Source organism: Condylura cristata, unplaced genomic scaffold, assembly GCF_000260355.1.
Source record: "Condylura cristata isolate star-nosed mole 26May11 unplaced genomic scaffold, ConCri1.0 scaffold00051, whole genome shotgun sequence".
In the NCBI taxonomy this organism is placed as follows: Eukaryota; Metazoa; Chordata; class Mammalia; order Eulipotyphla; family Talpidae; genus Condylura; species Condylura cristata.
Window position 1 is genome coordinate 422,477 of NW_004567152.1, and position 22,576 is coordinate 445,052.

Below are 22,576 nucleotides of genomic sequence, written 5' to 3' on the forward strand. Positions count from 1 at the left end.
TACTTGTCTAGCACAACAGCCCCAGGAGGACAATGATTTTCTTCCTTGTCCCTCTATTTCAGAGATAGGCCTGGTGGTCAGCAGGGGACTGGCCAGGTCTGCAGCACAGCTGCGCTATTAATCCTTGGGTAAAGTGGGCCTGTGGATGGAAGCCTATTGTGTCACTGAAAAGGAACAGTCTGGCTCAGGTTTCATGAGTGTCTCAAAGGCACTAACATGCTGAAGTCGGGGTGCCAAGAAAAGGGTACCCGTTCCTGTTCCTGGGACAACTACTCTTACCATCTTGTCCCCTTATAAGCCTCAATGGTGGCTTATGCTTCTGCTCTCCACAGTCAAGATGACTCCAAGGTCTGATTCCTCAGGGGCTATAACTACTTTCTGAGGGAATAAGCCTGGTACCCAGGGAAGGAGCCCAAACCCCCCAGCTGAGTCAGATTATCAGGGCTCCTTCTAGAATCCACTTTATTATGGCATCTGGTGGATCTGGTGATGCATCTTAGGTCAGGTCCCTTTTCAGATGGATTCTGAGGGTAGAGGCGGCGACAGTCCTGATAGGCACCTCCTCACTTAGGCCATGCTGCTGCTGAGCTGCATGGCAAAGTCCTGTACATGCTCCTTCAGAGTCTGGCGGGCATCTGCCTGCGCCCGCTTCTCCCGAGCTCGCTCCTGCTGCAGCTTAGTCAGCCGCAGCCTTAGCCGTTGCTCTCGCCGCTTGCAGGCCTGTAGTTGGCGCTGGGCCTTGTCCAAGGCATCAAGTGCAGCCTCAGCCCGCCGCTTCCAGAGCAGGGCACTGCCCACCTGGTAGCTGTGCTCATTTTGGATGTAGGCTCCGGCAGGTGGTGGCAGGCGCAGCATGTAAGCGGAGGGTGAGACCGGCCGAGGTTCCAGAGGAACTGGTTGCCTCTCTGGCTCCCGCTCTGGCAAGGGCTGGGCACTGCAGCCTGCTTCATCTGCCTGGGCACCCAGGGGCCCAAGGAGGTCTGAGAAGGGGCTGCTGAGGCCAGGTTCCAGTCTTCCAGCAGGGGAGGCAGGCAAAGCGGCAGGTGCGGAGGCCTCTTCCACAGGAAAGCAGGTAACATCAGCAGGAGGGGGTGGAGAAAATGGAGTCATGGGCCCTGGGCCCTCAGTGCAGCTGGGAAGGGAGAGAGAGACTGGCAGGCTGGGTCAAGAGCTTATTAAGCTCTACTTCACTTACCCACCTAAATCTGCTCCACAAAATTAGAACCCTAGCCAGCAAGGCTGCTGGCAGACACCCAAAAGTCCAGTTCCAAAGACTTAAAGGGAGGCAGTACTGCCCCCCTGCACCACTACACCTCCCCTCCTCCAGCCAAAGCACATACCGCTTCCTGCCTCGCTGGAGCCGACTGATGTTGGGGGGGCCAGCTGGGTAACTGTGCCCCTTGGTCTTGGCTGTCCGATGTAACTTGGAGAAAGACTCAAATATTGTGGGAACTGCCCCTTCCTTCAGTCTGTGATACCCACTGTAAGTGAAAGCAGCCTGGATGAGATGGAGAGCAAGTGCTGACAACCCAGGCTGACGTGCCAGGGGCTTGGAGCCATCATGCTTCCAGCACCCTGAGGTGGGCTCCCCAGTACTAGCTCTGTGGGCGATGGGAAAGCATATTGCAGACAATTAGTGTGGAGAATACCAAATTAGGGAGAGTTACACCAAACTCTTCTCCCAAAGTTAAGGTGGGTAGAAAGGCTCCACCAGCACAACTGGGTTAACCAGCTTTCATGGAGACCAGAATTATTTTATGTACGTGCTGGGAGGGCCGGCAATCTAAGAAACACCCTCTGGAAAGGCAGGTGTTTTCTCTTGTGTCTGGAGCAGTAATCCTGAAAGGGTGAGTTTATTAGATGAGAAAGTTACGGTGTGGGGCTGGGAAGATGCAGTGACCCTTAGAACGAGGTCTGCCTGGCAGACTGTCATGGAGCCATCTACTCCAGGGATTTCTTCACCTTCTTTGGGCCCTACAGCTGTCCCTGAATGGCCACTGCCCCAATGCTGCCCGTAGAGGAGGCTCACCTGATGCCCACTAGTTCAAAGCAGTTGTCTTCGAAGTGTTTGGAGCAGAAGTAGATGTACTCAGAAGCTGGGTCCCACAGGCCCTGGCCGCTGGGGTCCAGCCGCTGGCAATTGGCCAGCCACAAGCCTCGCCTTGGGTTGTCTTTCTTGGGAAGTCTGCAAAGTCACAAGCCTGAGCGCCAGACTGCCTGCAGCCCTGGTTCATGTTGCCCAAGCTCCCCTAATGGGAAGAAATGGCTCTGTCCACCCGCCTAGGCACATAAAAGTAAACAGGCCTCAAAAAGGAAAGGAATTTCCTCCCCTCCCCTCCCCCCCGCACCACTTCCTTTGGCAGATAAGCGTCAGAGAGCAGTGGGTCTTCCGCGGCTCCCTTTTCCCTCTAGGCACGGCCCACCAGGCCCGCCCCCCTCACCCTCTCACCACCCCCGTCCGTGGCTTGCCCCAACCAAAGGGCGCAGGCACAGGCGGTCTCCACCACGCAGGCTAAACCGGAGCATGCGCGCGCGAACCTTCGCGCCCAGCACGCACGCGCGCTGACCTGTGGAAGGAGATCCCGCGGTTGCGTGTTTCGCGTGTGTCCCGTGTGCAGCAGCCGGCGGCGGAGCAGTGACGCGGCATCTGGGGAAGAGGCGGGAGCTTGGTCGCGGGCTGCCTTCGCAGCCCCAAGCACCTCGCGCCCCCTGCCGCGGCTCCGCGCCAGGCGGCCCTGACCTACGGGGTCTCATCCGACCCGCTCTCACCCGCGCCGCGTCCCAGCCCCGTCCTCCAGCCTCCACTCAGCTGTACTCACGTCTCGCCATTGCTGCGCCGCCGAAGTCTCGCGAGGAGTGGCGCGCGGCGGAAGTCGATACCATAGAAACTCGGAAGCGCGAGCCTGCCGCCCGGAGGCGGGGCGCGCCCTCGACGCGGCGGGCGCTGGGTCCCAGCCCCGCCCTGGTCCCAGGTTCCTTGAACGACTGCTGCCGCCCCTTTTCCTCTCCGCTCCGCGGAACTAGCGGCCGCCCTCGGTGGCGCCACGCCCCCGCATACGCCCCACGCCTACCCCTGCGGCAAGAAACTTCCTCAAAAAGGTGCCGCCACGCGTGACCAAACGAACCTGCCAAAACCCAGTGCTCGAAGCCTACACGCGAAGAGGTGCCTCTAATGGGAAGGCTGAGCAGTGGCCACTTTATTTTGGAAAAACGTGTTGTGCAGAAGTTTATCTCCAGATGGGACAGAGTATAAAGACCTTTGAAAAGGTGTTAGGAATTAAGTTTGTGTAGAGGAATTAAGGGGGGGTGGAGAGGGCGGGACGGTGGCTGCCTCCTTGACCCCTCCCAAAAGTGGTGAAAACAGCTTTGCCGCCTACAGAAAAAGCCAACCAGGTTACAGTTCTCCAAAGAACATTGAGAAGGATCTAAGAATGTTTGAATTAAAAATAAAGCAATTTTTCTTAATTCACTCAGCCATGCCATTTTAAGTTTTTTGGGGGCGGGGGGAGTCAAAGTGTACATAATTATTTCTGAGAGGAAAGAAGTATCTTTTCCCTGGAAATTCACTTGGAAAAGGCAGATATCTGGATGGGAAATTTTGTCAATGTGAAGCATAGGTAACAGAGATGGCCTCAATATAGAAACTTTAATAGGTAAACATCTTGTTATAGTGGGGAGGATGCAAAGGGATGGCTGCCAGCCACATTCTTCGATTCAGTATTCTTCCCCTTCTTCGGCCTCTGCTTCCACGGAATCCACACCCACCTCTTCATAATCTTTCTCCAGAGCTGCCAGGTCCTCCCGGGCCTCGGAAAACTCCCCTTCCTCCATGCCTTCCCCCACATACCAGTGCACAAAGGCTCGCTTGGCATACATGAGATCAAACTTGTGGTCCAGGCGGGCCCAGGCCTCGGCGATGGCAGTGGTGTTGCTCAGCATGCACACAGCCCGCTGCACCTTGGCCAGGTCTCCCCCAGGGACCACGGTGGGGGGCTGGTAGTTGATGCCCACCTGCCAGGGGAGAAAGGTTTAAGAGTGAAATTTATACTGTGGCCTCATAAGTGGTAGCTTATTTTTTAAAAACAAGCTGTGTGGACCAAGATTAAACGATGCCCTTAGAAACTGGTTCTTTATTTTTTTGGCAGTATCTATTAACATTTAATATCCTTTGACCCTGTTTTCACTTTTAAATTTACCCAATTAAGAGCATAAAGCTACATGTCTGTATAAAGATTTTTATGTATTTAGGCACTGTAATGGCAAAAGTGCAAACATCCATCACTGGGAGCAATATAAATTATATACCCACACAATGAAACATTACATGTATGATGACCATGCAAGAGAACAGGAAATCTATCCTAGTTTATGTTCAAAATATACTGTATACTTAAAAGCTAGCTATAAATCTTCCTATGTGAAGATTTATGTTTAAAAGAGCTGTAGAGGCCCTCCCTGATGGCTCAGTGGGTTAAAGCACAGCACTGAGAAGCTAAAACCACTTCCGAATGAGTTCGATCCTCACCCTGGAGGTGACCCACATAGCGCAGCAGACCTCTCCTGACCCACCCGCTGCTCCCCTCAGCAGTGTACTTTCTCAATCTGCCTGTTCTGCTCCCCACTCTGTCTCTGGCGAAGCCTCTCGCCGCCCCTGAGCCTCTGGCCTGTACCCCAGTTCTGTATGCACAAATAAATCTTTAAAAAAAAAAAAAAAAAGAGCTGTAGAGTAGTGTAGAGTAGTAAACAGTCAAGAGTCTTAGGGAGACTTGAAAGTGTGCTGAGTCTCTTGTCTCTTTCCTTTGAAGCAGATGCCTATTTGCAATAGTCAGGCACAGAGCCAACCACCAGAAGAGTTGGGAAGGGCAGAAAGCAGCATAGGGGGTTCTCACCCTGACCAAGGGGTGCCCTCTTACAGCTCTAAAGCCAGGCGAGCTGCACTCTCCAACTGGGAGTGTTGCCAGCTCCCTGTTCTCTTTGGCCACCTGTGTGCACCGATTTGAGTCTGTCACCTTCATGAAAGGAGTATGCAACCTTTGCTCATCTTGCTGGCCTCTCTAGATATCACCCATAAAACAAGAAGCCTAATATACCATGAATATTCACAGAATATCTCTTTAAGCACAAACACCTCTGGGGAAGGGGAAGAGGCCTTTCGTTTTTCAGTCTTTTAGTAAAGTTATCCCCAAGCAAATAGATGATGAAATCACACTTAGGAACTTAGAGAAGTGAAAATTCAACATGGTGCTCTGGGGCTAGACTATCTCCTGCGGGGACAGTAGAAGGTTCAATATATGTACCTGCCACAGAGCGACCTCCTTACTGGCTCACAATCACAAGAGATTCAAGAGAGGAACATGGGGACAAGGCACAGTGCCTCTCACAGTACCTCCTAAAGGCTGCCTTGGATGTCTTAACCTTCACAGGTCACTGAGTGAGTGAATGGAAGAAAATTCCCTCTGCTCAAGTCAAGAGCATGATAACTAGACATATGGAAGGAAGGTTTCGATTCCAAACAATAACTTGTAAGATTTACAAATGTAAGAGTTAATGAATGTTCACAAATCTGGTGAAACCTGTGCTATGTGTCACTTTAAATGTCAATCTGATACATCAAGGTGTCTTAAAACTGGACTGACCAAAGGCCAGACAGGCTCAATAACTTTTGTGTAGTCAGAGGCAAGGTAGAGTTATTCTGAATGGGAGAAAGTCTCACAACTTCTGTTACTTCTCATTTTCATCTGGAATTATACTGGTTTTTTAACTCCATAGTCATTCACTAGGACTTACAAATGTGTCAGGACATACTTTTATCTAATGCAGAAAACAAGGGTAAACAAAGCTTTGAACAAAACTAGGGCACAAAGTTAACAAACTCAGGCATAGTGGGGCACCTCACTAGTAACAATAATAGTCCAAGGCCAGATATTCCATTACTTGGCATCTATAAGTATATGCTGCTTTCCTTTGGTACATTTCATTCTGTCACTAACCATGCTTGAAGGAGCCACCTAATTACAATGTAATTTTGCACTTAAGGCAGTATTCCCAATCTGGTAGGAGAACAGCTGTGAACCATCTTTTGCCACCAATACCTTAAGAGAAGAATGAATTTAAAATTATATTTAGGCCCTCCCTGGTGGTGCAGCGGGTTAAAACATAGCACTAAGAAGCTTAAGCCACTTCCGCATGAGTTCGATCCCCACTTGCCCCGGAGGTGACCACATGGCGTGGCAGACCTCTCCTGACCCGCCTGCTGCTCCCCTCAGCAGTGTATTTTGTCCATCTGCCTGTTCTGCTCCCCACTCTGCCTCTGGTGAATTCTCTCAGCCTCTGCGTCTCTGGCCTGTATCCCAATTCTGTATGAATAAATAAATAAATCTTTAAAAAAATTATATGTACCAATGCTACCTAAAATGCAATGACAATTGACTTAAGTTAAAAATACCATTTCTAATGTACAAAACATACCAGATCTCACAAATATTTTTAGATGAGCAGTGCAGAAATGTAGAAGATGGACTGCTTCTACAGTAGACCCTCCTTTACTGCTTTCCTTTACTGCTTTCCTACTGTGCCAGTGAAATCTTTATATATGAAAGCTCTACCAGTCTGTGTCTAAAGCACAAAATATAAGTATGGATATTACAGAATTGTAAGCAAAAGGTCACATAAACTACTTTGAATAAGGTGCTCAGCAAATTAATTAGTAAGGTCATTCCCTCTACACTGAGCTGACCTGAAAAAAAGGCATTGTGCAGAAAAGGGCAGCGTGCTATCGCAGGGTCTGCTGCCTGCCAACGGGGAAAACCACCCAGCGTCACCCAGGCCTACCTTAAACCCAGTCGGGCACCAGTCCACAAACTGGATGGTGCGCTTGGTCTTGATGGTGGCAATGGCCGCATTGACATCTTTGGGGACCACGTCCCCCCTGTACAGCATGCAGCAGGCCATGTACTTGCCGTGGCGAGGGTCACACTTGACCATCTGGTTGGCCGGCTCGAAGCAGGCATTGGTGATCTCAGCCACAGACAGCTGCTCGTGGTAGGCCTTCTCCGCTGAGATGACCGGGGCATAGGTGGCCAGGGGAAAGTGGATGCGGGGGTACGGGACCAGGTTGGTCTGGAATTCCGTCAGGTCCACGTTCAAGGCCCCGTCAAAGCGTAGGGAAGCCGTGATGGAGGACACGATCTGCCCGATCAGACGATTGAGGTTGGTGTAGGTGGGCCGCTCGATGTCCAGGTTGCGCCGACATATGTCATAGATGGCTTCGTTGTCCACCATGAAGGCACAGTCGGAATGTTCCAGGGTCGTGTGGGTGGTCAGGATGGAGTTGTAGGGCTCCACCACGGCCGTGGACACCTGGGGCGCCGGGTAAATGGCAAATTCCAGCTTGGACTTCTTGCCATAGTCTACCGACAGCCGCTCCATGAGCAGAGACGCAAACCCGGAGCCGGTGCCGCCCCCGAAGCTGTGGAAGATGAGGAAGCCCTGCAGCCCCGTGCACAGGTCCGCCTGAGAGCAAACGAAATGAGAAGCCAGGGTCAACAGCTGCAGCAACCACACCGCTGCCCTCCAACAGGGTCACCCCCAAGTGTTCCTTTCCGCGTGTCTATGGACTCAAATCATCCACAGTGCCACGCAGCACGCTCAGACGCAAAGCCGAGCAGACGCTAAACAAGTAGACATGCTGCGGTCACACTGCAAAGTCAGGTTGTGTTTGGCCAAAGTGACCTGTCAGTCCTAAAGCCTTCCCGGTGTTCTCACCAGTTTGCGGATTCGGTCCAGGACCAGGTCGACAATCTCCTTGCCGATGGTGTAATGGCCTCTGGCATAATTATTGGCTGCGTCTTCCTTGCCGGTGATCAGCTGCTCCGGGTGGAAGAGCTGCCTGTAGGTCCCTGTGCGCACTTCATCTGAGGAGAGGACACATGTGCTGCCGATCTCTGAGGCCCACTCTGAACCCACCAGAACAGAGATTCGGGGGCGGCTCTCTCCTACTAAGCACGTGTTATTCTGGCAACTCACTGTACAACTTCCCCAGTTCCCAAGATGGGGACAGCTCTCACACCCCACACTCTCCTTGTGCATCACACACCAGGTCAGTGCGACTTCTGCCAGGCAGTACTTAGTGCACCCTGTGTGGCCTTCATCTCACCGGCTTTAGGATGACAGTCTGTCACCTCCCAAGGGGCAGCTGAAAGGACTTGCTCTCGCTTTCTGCAGCAATCCTTGGGTTTCTAACCTGGAGGGACATGATGAATGTTCTCCACGTAACCTTTCTATGTCTCAAACATGGGTCAAGAATCTCATGCACTAGCAGGACAGGGAGCCTGGCATTACAGGGACCAGCATCCACAGTCTGCATCCCTACTCGACTGGGGCTGAAGGAGCCACTAACTGGTCTATCATCAGCCACCCCGCTGCTGACAAAGCAGTCTTCTGCTCCACTTGAGGATTTTCTAAACCAGGAGCCAGAGTCCCAAATTTACTGCAAGCAAACCTTTCTGTTTGTCACCTAACACGGCCGAGCACTTCCGCCTATCCATGTGTCCTATCCTTCTGAAGAGTGATTCAAAGGAGCACACGAGGGGCTTTAGCGAGGTGGGGGTGGGGAGAGGGCTTTAGACGGGAAAGCTGTCGAAGTGTCTGAGTACCTACCAACCACGGTGGGCTCCAGGTCCACAAACACTGCTCTGGGCACATGCTTGCCAGCTCCCGTCTCGCTGAAGAACGTGTTGAACGAGTCATCCCCACCACCGATGGTTTTGTCACTTGGCATCTGACCATCGGGCTGAATCCCATGTTCAAGGCAATACAGTTCCCAGCAGGCGTTGCCGATCTGGACACCCGCCTGCCCCACATGGATAGAGATGCACTCGCGCTGGGAACCAGAACATAAACTTATTTTCAGGGCTACTGACATTATATGGCATGCATAATATAATGTAATATCTTTGTTTGCTTCAGTGTTAGGGCCCTCAAAACCTATCTCATTTGATTCTTTTTTTTTAATATTTATTTGTACATATTTTACATCAGGCATAGTACCCCTTAGAATTTCTTCCACCAATTCACCCGTGCATCATCACCTTAGTCCCTTGTACTCTTCCCACCCTTGTTTTGTACCTTTTCCCTGCTCCTCCCCTGCAGAATGTCTCTAAGTTATAGTGGTCTACAGCAATGATTCTTAAGTGAACCTCCTATCTTTGTGAAACCAGAGAAAGAGCTGATCTGCTCTGTAAAACAAAGTCAGTTGTGAAGGTTTCTCAGACCCACCCTAGGTAATAAATGCTAAGTTACTCGGACCCTAATGTTTTGCTACAATACAAAATTAGGTTATTTTAAAACCACTTGGTTATTTTGAAAGCCAATTAATTTAAATAGTAAAGTGCCCAACATGGCTGTCTGCAGCAATTATCCAAGGAATATAACAGGTCTGATTATATCCTGACCTAAGGATAAACTAAAAGGTAATGAGTCAAGTAATGAAAAAAGACTTGCGTACAGGTTGCCACGGCCCAAATGCTGGTGGTTATTGTGTGTATGCCTCCCTTCTGCTCCTCCATAGCTACCCTTGATTGTTCCCAATCCTGCTCTATGCTCCAAGAGGCTGAGTAATATGGGTTGCATCAAAGGCTCTGTCGTCTGGCTGCTGGTTGGTTTGGCCAGTGTCAAGCAGCTAGACTGGGAAGTTAGAGGAAGGTGTGGTGAGGGTGCTTACTCCCGGGCCCCTCTCTCCCATACTGCCATATGTTGCATAAGTCAGTTTATCAAGGCCATAAATAGCTGCAGTAACTCTCTTCATAAAGCAGCCCAGTTTATTCTGTATCCATTTCCTCCCCACATCCTTGTCTTCAAACCTAGGAGTTAATGGTGGCTAGACATCACAAATGATGTACAAACTGCTCTGTACCTTGTTAATTCTTTAAGCACTACTCATATCTTTAGAAATAGTACCTTTTCTGGATGAACCATTACTTTTCTGTCAGAAGCCTAACTATGCAATCACTAAATCACTTATTCCATTTTAAACATATCATTATCACAAATATGAGATCAAATGAAACTGAGGTGTCTATCCACTTAAAATTCAAACATACAACCTCCAGAATGTATTATATAAGCATCAAATCTCAGAATTATCAAGGGCATCAAAGTTAATGTAATGAAGCAAATGCTCCACCACATCCCAAAAAGGGAACATTCAGTTCTAGAAAGACCTCCATTGACAAGGAATTCATTCATCCAGAAAAGGAATTCATTAACACTTTAGAATACACCCAAACACAATCATTTCAAAATGAGGTTATTTAAATGCCTTAATTAGATGCAGATATTCAAGTTCACAAGATGCCTGCTTTGGCATTCTATTCACTCAGCCCCCATAAGATCAGTGCAAGCTCTGTGACCTGGGCAAATCCCCCAATTTCTTTCTTTACAAAATAAGGACTTGGGAGCTGAGTCGTCTACAAGGACATTTGGATTTGATTAATTAAACTAATAAAACCAGTCAGGGAAATCATTCCTAGCTTTCACCAGAAGGCATGATAAATTCTCATTGCCAATTTCACCTGGAGCATTAAAATTAGTACCTCTTTACTTAGCTGTCTTTGCTGAAAAAAACTTGAAACTTCCTGTTTTTTTCACACTCCACATCAATGCCTCTCTTCCTATCTTGGCAGATGACACTGTACCCTACCTACCCAGATATCTCAACTTCCTGACACCAAACAGACTTTTCTGCTCCCGTCATTCCTTTCCAAGAATAGCATGCCTCTTCTAACCAAAGATCCATTGCTTCTGTTGACCCCCTCCTCAGGACAGTATCCGGGACTGCTAGAACTTTTTCAGTTCAGAATGCATGGAGAGAAAAGGCATTTCACAGTGGGACAAGGGCACTAGCCCTTTTTAATTTGCATGATGGTGCATCATCAAAGGGGGTAATAGTGCTGGAGTCTGAGCTCCGACTGCACCACCCCTCAGCAGATTCTTCAGAGTATTAAAAACAAACAAAAGCCAGTTTAAGAATGTCCTTGATGGAACAGCAACAAAAAGATTACTTTTACTCAATCACTAACTGTGACAAAATGGGAAAAACACATTTGGTTTGAGCAACCAGCTGAAGTAGCTCTTCTTTCCCAGGAAGGCTATTTTTACTTGAAAGAAATGACAAACCTTGGGCTACGCACACTTGGGTATCTGTTATGTCAACCTGCGTGGCTATAAAGTGAATAAATAACTGAAAAGTTTCAGTTTTAACTTCAAATACGATAAATTCCTAGTGATAAAACCCATATAAACAAAATTTCTCTGAGTTCTGGCACAATTTTTAGTGGAGTGGTGCCGACAACCGCCCCCTGGTCTTCAGGAATCCAGCGTGGTGGTGTCTCCTCAGAGGCTCTGCCAAAGCCAAGAACAAGCCGCGGTCCCGCGTGCCCCACGGCAGAGCTCCCGGCCACCTCGCACATGCCCACCTCTGCACTGAAACCACCTTGGGGCCACCACTACCCTCAGGACCCACAAACCCGAAGGACAAGTCAGGCCCCGTGATGCGGCCCCCAGGGCTCCCGTGGGTCTCCAGCCTCTCCCAGCAGAGCCCGGGTCCCTAAGGTCTTCTCACAGGCGGCTTAGTCCGCCCCATAGTTTCCCACTCGGCCAACTTGCGCCAGGGCTCCCCGCCCAGCCCTGGGGCCCTACCATGGTAAGCTCTCTCGCTGCCGCTACCAACGCAGGCCCGCAGCTACTTGACTTCAACCGCCAGGGCCTTCCGCGCGCGCCCAACCGCTGCAGCCACCGCACCCGAGCGCAGCAGGGAATTGGTAAGCCAGTGCCCAGCTGGCCATTGGTCCCCAGAGCCTAGGGGTGGGCTCAGTCCTGAAAACCCAGTTTTGATTGGTTCTTGCTTAACGGGTGCACTATGACGCTTTCTGGTTGGATGCGAGTTTTGGCGGGAAGGCTGCACAGTCATTGAGGGAGGAGTGGAGCCCGGCGCTCCAGGAAGTTTTTGGACTTTTAAGTGGGAACTTCCACTGCCACCCCTGAGTGGAACACAGGACATATCCAACTGTGCGAACCCCTAGCCTGACCTTTCGTAATTTACGACGACCGCATGCTGCTAACCTTTTTGCCTACCCGCTCCGTTTTCAGTTTGTTTCGAGCATGACTACCTGCCAAAGGGCCGGTCCACCATCTTTCCCAAAATCGTCTCCTGCTTTCTTTTCCACGTTTTCCCCAGTGCAGAAAGGCTCTTCCCGTCCAGCATCCAGTGACCCGGCAATACTCACCTACTTTTAAAGGAGAAAGGAGCTTCTGGGGATAAAGGAGATGGAAGGTACAACCCTGTCCCCGTCCCTGCCTGGTTTGGGGTACTATTTTGGAGGACTTTGGACCAATCACTTGGATGTTCCATTTCATAAAGATCAATTTGACTTTCTTTAGGATCCAATATGCATGGCCCTAAGAAAGTCAGGGACAAAAAAAAGTGGGGGGCGGGGGGAAGAAGTCATGGGTACTGCTAGTTCATCACAAAAAAAGTGGCACCTCTTCTGGCAACTCCTTAGAGGGTGTTGAGCAGATCCTTCTTGGAAGAGAGTGGGAACTTGAACCCTGTAATGGGACAAATCACACAGAGGAGTTGTAATTTATTTATAGACTTTGGGAAGCCTCAGAAAGGTCTGATCTACAATCAGATCTGCGTATAGAAAGATGCCCTTAAAAAAATAAAAGAAGAAATTAAAAAAAAAAAAAAGAAAGAAAGAAAGAAAGAACGATGCCCTTTGCAGCAGGGAGGAGGAAGGACAACAGAGATAGGGAAACAAGAAGAAACCCTCTTTGCCTCTTCTCCCCGGGAGGATGAAGCCTGTTTCCCTACTCAGCTGTTTGCTATAATCAAATAGTACAGACTGGGTGACTTAACAGTTTTATTTTCTCACAGTTCTAAAGAAGCTAGAAGTCCCAATGTAACTGAAAGAACTAAGTTTGAGCCACCTCTCACCACCAAATGACAATAAAGTAGAGATAGGAATTGAATCTTTAAAGTTGTGCTTTAATCAGAGAGCCTACAATCAGGAAGACCGATGGTTAACATCCTAAAGAAACCACCTTAACATTTCACTTCCAGCTGCCTTTTTTTTTTTTTAATATTTATTTATTATGTCATGTCAATGTGCATGGTTATAAAGTGAATAAATAACTGCAAAGTTTCCATTTTAACTTCCTAGTGATAAAACCTACATAAACAAAACTTCTCTGAGCTCTGGCACAACTTTTAGTGGAGTAGTGCCGACAACCGCCCCCTGGTCTTCAGGAATCCAGCGTGGCGGTATCTCCTCAGAGGCTCTGCCAAGGCAAAGAACAAGCAGCAGTTCCACTGTGCCCCCGCGGCAGAGCTCCCGGCCACCCTGCACATGCCCACAGAACAGGGGTACAGGCCAGATATCTCAACTTCTTGCCACCAAACAGACTTTTCTGCTCCCGTCATTCCTTTCCAAGAATGGCAGGCCTCTTCTAACCAAAGACCCATTGCTTCTGTTGACCCCCTTCCCAGGACAGTATCCTGAGCTGCTAGAGCTTTTCAGAATGCATGGGGAGAAAAGGCATTTCACAGTGGGACAAGGGCACTAACCCTTTTCAGTTTGCATGATGGTACATCATCAAAGGGGTTAATAATGCTGGAGTCACTGGGGTACAGGCCAAAGGTGTGGGGGCAGTAAGAGGATTCACCAGATTCAGAGCAGGGAGCAGAACAGGCCGACTGAGGAAGTACACTGTTGAGGGAAACAGCGGACAGGGCAGTAGAGGTCTGCCGCACTATGTGGATCACCTCTGGGGCAGGGGATAGACCTCATGTTGAAGTGGCTTTAGCTTCTTAGTGCTGTGCTTTAACCCGCTGCACCAGAGAACCCCCAGCTGCCTTTTTATAGTGAGTTGAACAAAAAGAGTTCAGCAGTAAGCAGGCTTTCACTGCTGCAGGAGATTGTGATGTCCAGCTCCAGAGCTCCTTAAACTGCCCTCCTGGACACCTTGCTTCAGGCTTGCCCCACTGTGCTGAGGCTGGTCTTCAGATAGCACTGGCACCACACTCCTCCAGGCATGTCCTTGGGCTGGAAAATTGACTCAGAGCAGACAGGCCATAAGCAATATTTGTGTGCAGATGTCCTACTGTACCATGCTTATTGTCTCACCCAATCTCCTACCTCTTCCTAGACCCCATCACCAGCTTAAGGTCTGTGAAATCTCTCTTCCTGGCTTCCAGAGATTTCTTCTTTGTATCTTCATGTGGAGTGTGAGTGGAAAGAACAAGTTGTCTGGTGCCTCTTCTCATAAAGCGACTAGTCCTACCCTATCCTCGCTCACCTGTATGACCTCATTTAACGTTACATGTTCCCTATCTACTGGAAGTTACGATTTCAACACATGAATTTGGGGGCTAGCGCAATTCGGTCTATAAAACCTTCCTTCCTCGGGGCTTTAACAATGCCTTGCACTTACTGTAATCTGTACCATGTTGTGGCTTTAAGTTCTAGTGAGTTGAGTCAGGAAGAGTCCCAGGTCATGGATAGGAAAGGACTCAAGGGGCAGATTTTTCTGACATACAAGTGTTTAAAAACCTGATGGCTCTCGGCCTGGACACTTGCTGCCATAAATTCTCTTGGCTTATTGTGGTTTTTTAAAAAAAAGATTTATTTATTTATGCTTATAGAACTGGGGTACAGGCCAGAGGTGTGGTGGGTGAGAGGATTCACCAGAGACAGTGGGGAGCATATTGACAAAGTGCATTGCTGAGGGGAGCAGTAGACAGGTCAGAAGAGGTCTGCTACGCCATGTGGTTCAGCTCTGGGGCCAAGGATCGAAGTTGTGCTGCAGTGACTTCGGAGAGCTTCATAATGCGGTGATTTAATCCATTGTGCCACCAGGAAGAGCCTGTTTTTTGTTTTTTAAACCATTTCTAAGTGGTCTTTCCATAACTTATCAAGTTTGCTGCTATTAGAAGAAGCAGGAGTTACAGATTCAGGGGATCACAGATCTTGAGACCAGATCAGTTCAGACTGGAGCTGTGGGCACATAACCTCTATGAAATGTTCGCCTTGGAGATGGTCACAACCCTGCAGACCTCTGAGCTGCAGCTGATTGGTGCTCCCAACTGGACTTTTGCCAAGTCCGCTCTCTTTGCTGTCTCAGCCAATAAAGTTGAATTCCTTGTTCTCATACTTTTATCAGGCAGAGTGAGAGGTGGCCCTGATCTCCAAAGCTGCCTGCTCTAAATAGGTTCTTCCATCTGCTGCATCAAGACAAATTATACTCTAGTGTGTATGATCTTCAATGAAAATAACATAACTTTTAATACAATTAGTGTGCAATATAGACAATTTGTGTACAGAAGGAGAAAGAATATAGTTAAAATAGTTTCCATTTAAACATCCAGTTTAACACCTATCCCCTCATGGCTAAATGATCAAACAGGGTTGGCCCAAAGCAGAGCCACTAAGATCTGAAAATTTGCCTTACATCTAAAGCACCTTCTGGCAGGGAACCATTAAAAGGAGGACAGAAGGGACCAGGAGAGTCTGGAAGGAAAAGCACAAAACCAAAATGCAAGTCAAGATAAAGGCTGCGTTGTCAGCTCTCCCTCTCCCCAACCATGGGTTTCTCACCCACATCTCTTTCAGATGTTTCTTTGATGGTCCCAAGTCCCTGGCACAAGTCCAAGGCCAGGAAACAAGCACCGCTTCACATGTGTCTTCTTTCCACCTCTCTGCTTCTTCTCCTGCCTCCAGCCCTTTTCCCAATCACTTCTAGCTTACCTCCTTGTCCAGATCCACTCTTCTGTAGGGTAGGGCAGAGAACCTGGAACCTTCCCTTTCCCTTGGGATTACATTATTACAACACCTCAAATGAAAAACTTGTACAGACCCCCAGCTCTAGCACCTTGGAGAGTCACTCTCTTGCATATCCAGAGAGTTTCCCCCTCCACCTCCCACCCCCAGAACTTTCTTTCCTTGGTCTTTGCTCTTTTACTAATCAATATATGCTGACTCCTTGCCTGGGATCACCAGTGTCTGTAAATCCCACTTTTCAGTCTTGACCACAGGGTCTCAAAAGGCCCCTGCACTTGGGGGCAGGTCCCCTAAGTCCATCCCTCTGATTTACAGTGGGTGGAGCAGTAGAGTGATGGCTTGCCAGACTGTGTTGTGGAGAAATCACAACTAGGGGCCCTAGGCTTACTCCCTTGTTTGATGACATTAATAATTTTTCTGATTATAAAAATAACACTCAAAGTAAAAAATGTAGAAAATGCATAAAAACAAAGAAAAAAACCATAAACCTACAACCTAGAAAAAACATTATTAATAGGTTGGGGGGTTTTGGTCTTTTTCTGCCCTGTGTACATACATTTAAAAGTACAGTTTGGGTCCAATAAGATTACTTTTTGGTAAGAGTTTTCTCAAGATAATTCATGTTTTACAATTCACCCATTTAAGGTGGTATACAAATCAGTAGTTTTTATTATATTCAGAGTTGTGTAATCATCATCACAACCAACTTTAGAACAGTTTTATGATCTCACAAAGAAATCCCTATCTTCCAGTTGTCAACCTTCCCATCCCTTATGCTGTGGACAACCTCTAATGTACTTTTCGTCTCTGTAGATTTGCTTAGTTTGGGTATTTGATACACATGGAATGATTCAGTATGGTGGACTTTGACTGACTTCTTTCACTTACATACATAATGTTTTCAAGGTTTATCCATGTTTTGTCACCTACCATCCCTTCCTTTTTCTTTTAACAACTTAATTGAGTTGTAGTTCACATACCTCAAAATTCACCTATTTAAAGCATACAATACAATTATTTTTAGTATCTTTACAGAGTTGTGCAACTATTACCATAATCAAATTAGAAGATTCATCACCCCAAATTTCACTGCTTTTTTATAGCCAAACAATATTTCATTATATGGTTATACCATATTTTATTTATCTACAGGTCTGTTGGTAGACAATTTCACCTTCTTGATACTATGAAAACTACTGCTGTGAACATTTGTGAATAAGTCTTTGTATGGACTAAATATTTTTATTTCCACAGGAGTGGAATTGCTGGGTCATAGGGTAACCCTATGTTTTAGCTTGTGAAGATTGCCAGACAAACCATGTGATATTTTTATCCTGATTTTCTCACTTAACATTAATCATGTGCATTGTCACAAGTTGTTAAATGTTATTTGAACATTTAGTAACATTAATAAAAACATGCTTGGATTTTACTATTTGCCGAGTTCCACATCTTAGTTAACCAACCCCTTATTATTGGACATTTGACCATTTCCAATTTCCATGCTTATTAACAGCATGTCAATGAACATCTTTGGGCACTAATCTTTTTATGCTTCCCCTTCCCTGGTTATTTCTTGTATGAGATTAATCAGACCATTGGAACAGAGGTCACAGGCAGTCTAGAATGCATAATAATAAATTGGCTTCCCAAAAAGTTATGTCAGCTTCCATTCTGTATGTTCAGCTGGGAATATCAGCTGCATATCTCCTTCTATTTCAATTGCCTTCCAAGGTAGATCAACAGGAAAAGAAGTTGTTTGGGCACCTTTGATGCACTGCCCAGCACAATTTTCAGCACACAATATGAGTCTGTGATGAGTGAGAGCAAAGGAAGGTCCCAGTTAGTGCAATGGTCACAGGGTGTCAAGTCACAGTGAAGGTTGTTTCCACAGGACTTACATGGGTAACTGGAAACTCAATTCAGACTCAAGTGGCAATAAGGCATCTCAACAGCCAGAATCCTCAACATGAAAGGTGAAGTGACTGATGGGAGGTGAGGAAGGCTCCATAGTCATTTAGGGTCAGACCCTGGCAACAACTTTTTTTTGTATTCCACTCTATGAGCAGCAGTCTTTATGCAAAGTGCTGGGAGAATTACCTTCATGGAACTAGCAAGGTCATCAAACTCTCTGTTCACTTGGATATTCTGAGGAGAAACCCAGTAACACGCAGTGCATTATCACTTTCTGAGAACTTAAAACATTTTACTTATAACACACAAAAGCTCAAAGACCATAGGGGGACTGTTTCATTCCAAATTCTGTGTTGTTTTCATTACACTAAAAGTTTCTGATAATAACATTACATTGTATTTATTGAATATGTATTTTGGTAGGACTATTTCATATGTGTTAAGTAAATGGAAGGGATCAGTTTTTTTCCATTTTTCCGCCATTAGCATCAATGATCGACACCTGTGGTCCTACACGCATGCCCGATGGCAGCACCTGGCGTGCGCTGTGGGCCTGTGTGAGTGGGCACACCTGAGCCAGAGACTGAGCATATAAGGGCAGCATCACAGAGGATGGGGTGCAGCAGCTGGGGGTGTGTGGGGAGCCTTTGCAGAGGGCCATGCAGGGGAGTGCAGTAGAGATCAGCGAGAAGATGGCAGAGAGAGTGGAGGTTCACAAGGCTGGGAGTTCCACCAGCCTACCGGCCCCCTGCCTACCCCCTCCCTGCCTGCCTGCACCTGGCTGCCTCACTACAAGTGGTGCAGAAAAATCATTAAAAGCCTGAAAAAGCCACTGAGGGCTCCATGATTCTCCTCTACCCATCTGCCCGGATCATAGAAAACCTGCTCTGTGCCTTTCTAGCGCTAAAATATGCCATTCCATTTTTTTGTTTTTTAAGAATGTTTGAATTCAGTGCTGGCAGGAATTCTTAAAGCAGAAGGAACCTGGTCAAGGGACAAGTCTCTGGCTTTGGAGTTGTAGAGACTAAGCAGATGGAAGGAAACAATAAGGACGTTAGACATCAATTGTTCTAGACCTGAGGGATCAGAACTATAAAAACACATCTCTGGAAAGACTTCTACTCAAATTTGGGTTGAAATAAACCAGGATTAGAATAAGCAGGAATAAGCAGTAATTTGGGGACTGTGGTGATGGTGCACAGGTGAATTGGTGGTGGGAATTCTATGGGGATTACACCTGAGAAAAGAAAGCAAACCATTTAAAAAATGAACAATGATGTAAACTATATACGAATAAATAAATTGTTTAAAATAAAAATTAAAGCAAACAACAATGGTTACCAAAAAAAGAATAAACTGTGATTTGTGACTTTCTTTTAATAGTTTGCATTTGAGGATTCTCTCTTTCAAGTTTAACTGGGGAAAATGGCAGGTTTTTTTTTCCTCCTATATTAAGAAGGTGAAACTTAATGAAAAAGGAGCCTAATCCACTTCAGCCACACAAGTGAATTTTCCAGTTTCCTGATCCGCCAACAGGCAGTCAAGCCAGGTAGAGAGGCGGATCACCTTACAAATAGTGCACCTGCAAATCTAAACATCAGCAAGCAATGAGCATCATGCTGCTGAGCCTCTCTCAGTTAACAGAGAAACTGGGAGTAGCCTGAGGAGTACATGGCAGTACGGTCATCCGTGGTGTATAGCGGAGCCAGAGTGGTATAATGACCTACTTTCAGACCTGGGGCTAGAACTTGGACTCGACCATCTGGGCAGGGACCTCCATCTCTCTAAGAAATACGAACATCTCACAGGACTATTTAATAAGAAGTGTAGTTTGTGAGAAGTTCTTACAGAGAAATCCAGCAGTTCTATGGCAGACACCGGGTTATCTTGGACAGACTTGAGAACAGCAAAGCAGCCTTCACTTTGCATAGGATTTCTCGACACCTAAGAAACACAAACACACACAACTCTAAGAGAAGCTGAGCCTCGGAAGTAAGACAGTAATGCAAAAGAGAAGGAGGGGTATCTGATGACATGGCTTAGATTGGCCCCACTGTCTCAGCTCAGAAGGTGTCTCCTTCAAACAAAAGGAGGAGAAGGAAGAGGAAGGGAGTGAATGCTGGTTGAGGACCACCCAGTGCCTGACTATGAGCTGGTGCCAACGATATAGACAAGACACACCCCAACCTTTAAAACACTTACCTGTTGGAGGGAAAGGAGGGTAAGGGAATGCAGTGTGATCAGTGCAATGAGATAGTGCACCCAAACACCACCTGGGAGGTAAAGGTAGAGGGGGGCAGGATAAAACACCTGAGTGGAAGTTTACGGTTGAGGTGGGAAAGAGCAGCAGGAGCAAAGCAGAGGAGAGATAAAGCGCTGTGCATGAAGGATTCTGAGCAGCTTGGAGAGAAAGATATGAGCTGCCAGTAGGAGGGAAGGACAGTGGTAGGCGGAGCTTCGGCCCTGAGTGTGAAAGATGCACTATTATGCTTGAATTTATCCAAAGGGAACCACACCGAAAGGCTTAAAGCAGGGAGGCACAGGGTCAAATTTCTATTTTAGAAAAATCACCTGGGGGCAGGTAGGCAGTTTTGGAAACTGACCAGCAACAGAATTCAGGGAGGGAAAGTGAAAAGCAGGAGGAGAAGGCTGCCTAAGCATTCTGTAGATGAGAGATGAAGAAGGGTAAATATGAGAAAGTGGGACAAGCACTAGGTTCCAGTTTGTGATGACAAGGGGAAGGAGTGGTCACAAGAGGAAGCCAGGAGATGTCCTTCCTGAAACCCCCATCTAGATTCTGGAATATGCATCTCCCACTGCTATTTTGCTGGGGTACAAACTCACCCCCACCCCCATTAAGCTAGTACTCACAACAAGGATCCTCAGTGTCTGGTTGACCCGAAGGCCAAGGCCCAGGCTCAGGGCGCCTGCTGCAGAGATGCGGTTGTTACTGCAACAAAAAGACAGGTGTGTTGTGCTACCTTGCAAACAGCTGTGCAGAGCCAGGCCACTCCAAGGTCACAGTGGGAACTGCGGGCTCAGGCAGCTGGTCAGGTTTCACTTTTCATCTCCACAGATACCCTGGGAACCCTGGAGAGGTTAGGTCTAAATGGTGGATAAGGATCATGTTTTATTGGTGGCTCTCAGTGTTGTGGGAGATCACCCAGCCAAAATCTATCTCCAAGGCACCCTTCACCCTGGTAGAGACCAGTCGCCCTCAGAACTAAGCAGTTGCCATGTGTATGCCCCATCTAGTACTTGCATCTATGACCACAACAGCGTCTGTTCTGGAAAACTACAAAACTCCTCCCCACATCTGCGCCTCTTCATCCCACTCTGCCCCCTGGATCTAAACTTTGGGCCTCAGCCCTGCTCTGGCCACTTGTCTCCTGAGCTAATCCCACATCTCTGATTTCTCAGACCTCAACACTGGACTCGCATTTCAGCACCCCTCATGGCCTCTTCTGGCCTTTGCCCTCCCATGGGAGGGAAGGTGGGCAGGATTGCAGCAGGCAGGCCCTGCTCACTCTAGTAGCCCCCATGGAGGGGCTTGGCCACAGGAGACCATGGCCTGACTGATGTCTCCATTTTTTTCCTCTCTCGGCTTACAGACCCTGCTCTGGTTACCTACTGAGGCTGATACCATGCCAGAGGCTAGAAGAGCAGCTTGGCATTCCTGCAACAGTCATGTGCTAAGCAGAGCATGGGGAAAGGCCCACTTGTCAAGGCCCTGCCCAGCCCCACCACATTCAGCTTCTGAAAGGGAAGAGCATAACACAGAGCACCCACATACACCCACAGGCTCTGCTGAAGTTGCCTCACTTCACACCAGCTACCTGTGTGGTAGAAAACATGAGCCCCAACATACAAATGATGAGCTCAAGTAAGGACAGATCCGGGTGCTCCTTGTGGCCCAAGCTGCTGATTGTGGTAGGTTAGAGAATTTAAACGGTGAGAGAGAAGAAAGATTACCATGGAGACCATGGTCTGCAGGCTCTGGAGACTGACACAAGCAGCACCCTATTCTCACCTCATGTTGAGTTCCTCCAGCACATTGTTGGCCTTGAGCGCATCACCTACTGCAGAGGCACCAGAATCTCCAAGACCATTGTAAGAGATGTCCAGGACTTTCAGGAAGATGTTTGCCTGGAGCACAAAATAGAAACACCATGGGATCACATGAAATGGTGGAGAAAGCCAGGAGCCACAGTCTCAGGGCCCAAGAGACTGAGGTGTAAAGAACATCGGCCACGTGTGGAAGGGCAGAGGTTCCAGGGAAATTATGTGACTTGGCTGGTGGTGACCAGTGTAGTCCAAGGCCAGAAACATAGTGCAGAAGGTGGATGTGGATGTGAATAAGCCTCAGAGAGTGGGGATTGGCCACGTGGCAGCAGCTGCCAGAGACATAGTGCCCAGGCCTACTTGGGCACCCCTCAGGGGTAGGTGCCCCAGCACAGAGCAGCACAGGAGCTCAGAGGAGGCTCCAGAGAAGGCTGTTGGCTAAAACCTATCCAGGGGACTGTGATAGAAGGAAGGAGGAGTGCTTGTGGGTATACTTGATGACAGCTGACATGCCATCTTGTGGGGAGGCCCATAGGTCAGCCCCTGTCAGAGGGCAAGGCAGCAACATCCATTCCCTGAGAAGGACTTCACAAGATTGGCACCAGAGGCACTGAAGATACCTTGTGCCATCCTGGCATGTTCTTAAACAGCCTATATACATGCCCAGGAATGCCAATGTATCTTCTCACTGCCCGATGCTCCCCACCAGCTGAATGTCTGGAGCAGGTACTCAACATCAGCTTGACCCTTCATAAGTGCCCTGA

The 22,576-nt window shown here is 47.9% G+C and overlaps 2 protein-coding genes and 1 long non-coding RNA gene across 4 annotated transcripts; all 3 read right to left on the reverse strand.

Annotated features, from left to right (window-relative positions):
* Positions 1 to 427: 427 nt before the first annotated feature.
* On the reverse strand, positions 428 to 3,010 carry THAP7 (THAP domain containing 7). 2 transcript variants are annotated; one of them, XM_012734233.1, is made up of 5 exons: positions 2,770 to 2,817; positions 2,568 to 2,647; positions 2,030 to 2,185; positions 1,341 to 1,481; positions 428 to 1,132 (listed from the first exon to the last, which is right to left on the reverse strand). In XM_012734233.1, the coding sequence occupies exons 2-5, from the start codon at positions 2,645 to 2,647 to the stop codon at positions 568 to 570; spliced, it is 942 nt and encodes a 313-aa protein (XP_012589687.1). In that variant the 5' UTR covers positions 2,770 to 2,817; the 3' UTR covers positions 428 to 567. The 2 variants fall into 2 exon arrangements, with proteins under 2 accessions (XP_012589687.1, XP_004695007.1); XM_004694950.2 differs by lacking the exon at positions 2,770 to 2,817 and adding an exon at positions 2,820 to 3,010 and having other exon boundaries at positions 429 to 1,132.
* Positions 3,011 to 3,635: 625 nt separating this feature from the next.
* On the reverse strand, positions 3,636 to 8,923 carry TUBA3E (tubulin, alpha 3e). The gene is made up of 4 exons (XM_004694951.1): positions 8,659 to 8,923; positions 7,765 to 7,913; positions 6,832 to 7,512; positions 3,636 to 4,011 (listed from the first exon to the last, which is right to left on the reverse strand). The coding sequence occupies exons 1-4, from the start codon at positions 8,921 to 8,923 to the stop codon at positions 3,715 to 3,717; spliced, it is 1,392 nt and encodes a 463-aa protein (XP_004695008.1). The 3' UTR covers positions 3,636 to 3,714.
* Positions 8,924 to 15,648: 6,725 nt separating this feature from the next.
* LOC105854538 lies at positions 15,649 to 22,526 on the reverse strand. Its single transcript, XR_001146191.1, has 4 exons — positions 21,781 to 22,526; positions 20,622 to 20,700; positions 19,599 to 19,694; positions 15,649 to 17,984 (listed from the first exon to the last, which is right to left on the reverse strand). It is a non-coding gene; the product is annotated as an uncharacterized LOC105854538 (long non-coding RNA).
* Positions 22,527 to 22,576: the final 50 nt, after the last annotated feature.

Bases quoted from the DNA above. Each gene is read 5' to 3' on its own strand.
- THAP7 (XM_012734233.1), bottom strand. From the start codon at position 2,647: ATGCCGCGTCACTGCTCCGCCGCCGGCTGCTGCACACGGGACACACGC. The intron at 2,186-2,567 runs GTCAGCGCGCGT...GTGACTTTGCAG, and splicing joins CGCGGGATCTCCTTCCACAG to ACTTCCCAAGAAAGACAACC. The intron at 1,133-1,340 runs GTATGTGCTTTG...CTCCCTTCCCAG, and splicing joins CTCCAGCGAGGCAGGAAGCG to CTGCACTGAGGGCCCAGGGC.
- TUBA3E (XM_004694951.1), bottom strand. From the start codon at position 8,923: ATGTCAGTAGCCCTGAAAATAAGTTTATGTTCTGGTTCCCAGCGCGAG. The intron at 7,914-8,658 runs GTAGGTACTCAG...TCCTCTCCTCAG, and splicing joins CCTGGAGCCCACCGTGGTTG to ATGAAGTGCGCACAGGGACC. The intron at 7,513-7,764 runs GTGAGAACACCG...GTTTGCTCTCAG, and splicing joins TGGACCGAATCCGCAAACTG to GCGGACCTGTGCACGGGGCT.